At 33.5% G+C, this 1,366-nt stretch overlaps 1 protein-coding gene across 1 annotated transcript in view; it reads left to right on the top strand.

Moving 5' to 3' along the window:
• The first annotated feature begins 6 nt into the window (after window positions 1-6).
• Window positions 7-1,366, top strand: part of LOC106867885 (glycogen synthase kinase-3 beta) — an 83,400-nt gene continuing 82,040 nt past the window's right edge. The window contains exon 1 of the mRNA XM_014912945.1: window positions 7-118. Within this exon, the coding sequence (XP_014768431.1) occupies window positions 25-118 (94 nt within the window). The 5' untranslated portion in view covers window positions 7-24. The remainder of the gene's footprint in view (window positions 119-1,366) is intronic.

Here is a 1,366-nt window from a genome sequence, read left to right as displayed (position 1 = left end):
CAAGTACCTGTGGATGCATTCATTATGAGTGGGCGCCCCAGGACGACATCGTTCGCGGAAGGAGGCAAAGCCAGCGGTGGCCAGGATTCCCCTTTCTACCGATCCATGCGGACCATAAGTAAGTTGATTTTTTAAAAAAAAGTAACTTTTTTATTCCCTGCATTTCTTACGGTTCTTTGGCTTTATTGACAGTTGTTTGCATGTATGTTAGGGTTTTTTTTTTTTGGTAACTAGTGTGTTACATTAGTAACTGGGTCACCCTTGAGGATGCTGCTAACATGGCGTTGACCACTCCGACACCGTTTTATCATATCATTATTATTCGAGTCATTTTCTTTTCATCATAAAACTCTATTTTCAATTTATTGAAGTTTTAAATTTACTCAGACTTAACACGAGTTATTATAAAATTTTCAACCTCAAAGGAGGGTCAAGTTTAATTTGAATTTTTTTGTAACGTCTTTTAAATGATTTTTTTCCATTCTTCAGCGTTTATTTCATCTGTAACAGGTTGGATTTTTTCGACAGGTGCGTTTATCCACCATTCTCTTCTTTTAAACTGTAGATAGATCTTATCCGATTTAATCAAAATCAGAAGATAACTATTAAATGAATTTAACTTCGCAGGAGCCATGTCTTTGACACTAACAAAATTTACCATTCCATTTAAAGACACCATTAAACTTTAACCTATCACCGGGCGAATTGTCATTCAACTTCCTGTCCTTTTTAGCTATGAAAGATTTGAGAAATTTTCTATAGTTTTAATTTTGTTTGTAACTTGACAATCGATAGATGATGTCAATAGTGTTTTAAATTTTGGTAAATTAGATCTAAGTTTTTCACTCTTCAGAGATCGTATATATTATTATTATTATTATTATTGAGGTGATAATGCTGTAAGGCGTTAATTTTTATGAGAAAAAAATCATTAATATTGTTATCGAAATGCCGTCTTGGTGCAGTCGTAGTTCCCCGCGCACCGATTCTGCGCCATAAGTTTCAATTTTCTGTTAGAAGCGGAAGGTATGAGCATCACAACTTACCATTCCCATATCTTAAGGATTTCTTGTCTAATTATTATTAAAAGCATATGTGGTGATGTTGAGGTTATCACATTAGATCCTTTATATTATCCAGATTGTGTTTCTGCGTTCAGTTTTCGCTGAGGTCAGCTCTGCCTTTTAAATACCGGGGTTGATGAGGTAATTACCAATAATATGCATATAAGATTCCGAATCGGATATAAATCAGTTCCTTTATAAAAAGGATATTGTGAATAAATTATTCCCGTCGATCTTTTGATCTCAAAATGTCAACGAAACGTCTTCTGAACATTTAATATATATATATATATATATATATA

This window comes from Octopus bimaculoides, chromosome 5 (assembly GCF_001194135.2).
Source record: "Octopus bimaculoides isolate UCB-OBI-ISO-001 chromosome 5, ASM119413v2, whole genome shotgun sequence".
Classification (NCBI taxonomy): Eukaryota; Metazoa; Mollusca; class Cephalopoda; order Octopoda; family Octopodidae; genus Octopus; species Octopus bimaculoides.
The sequence above is the reverse complement of the archived record's forward strand: the minus strand, read 5'-3'. Positions and strand labels throughout refer to the sequence as shown.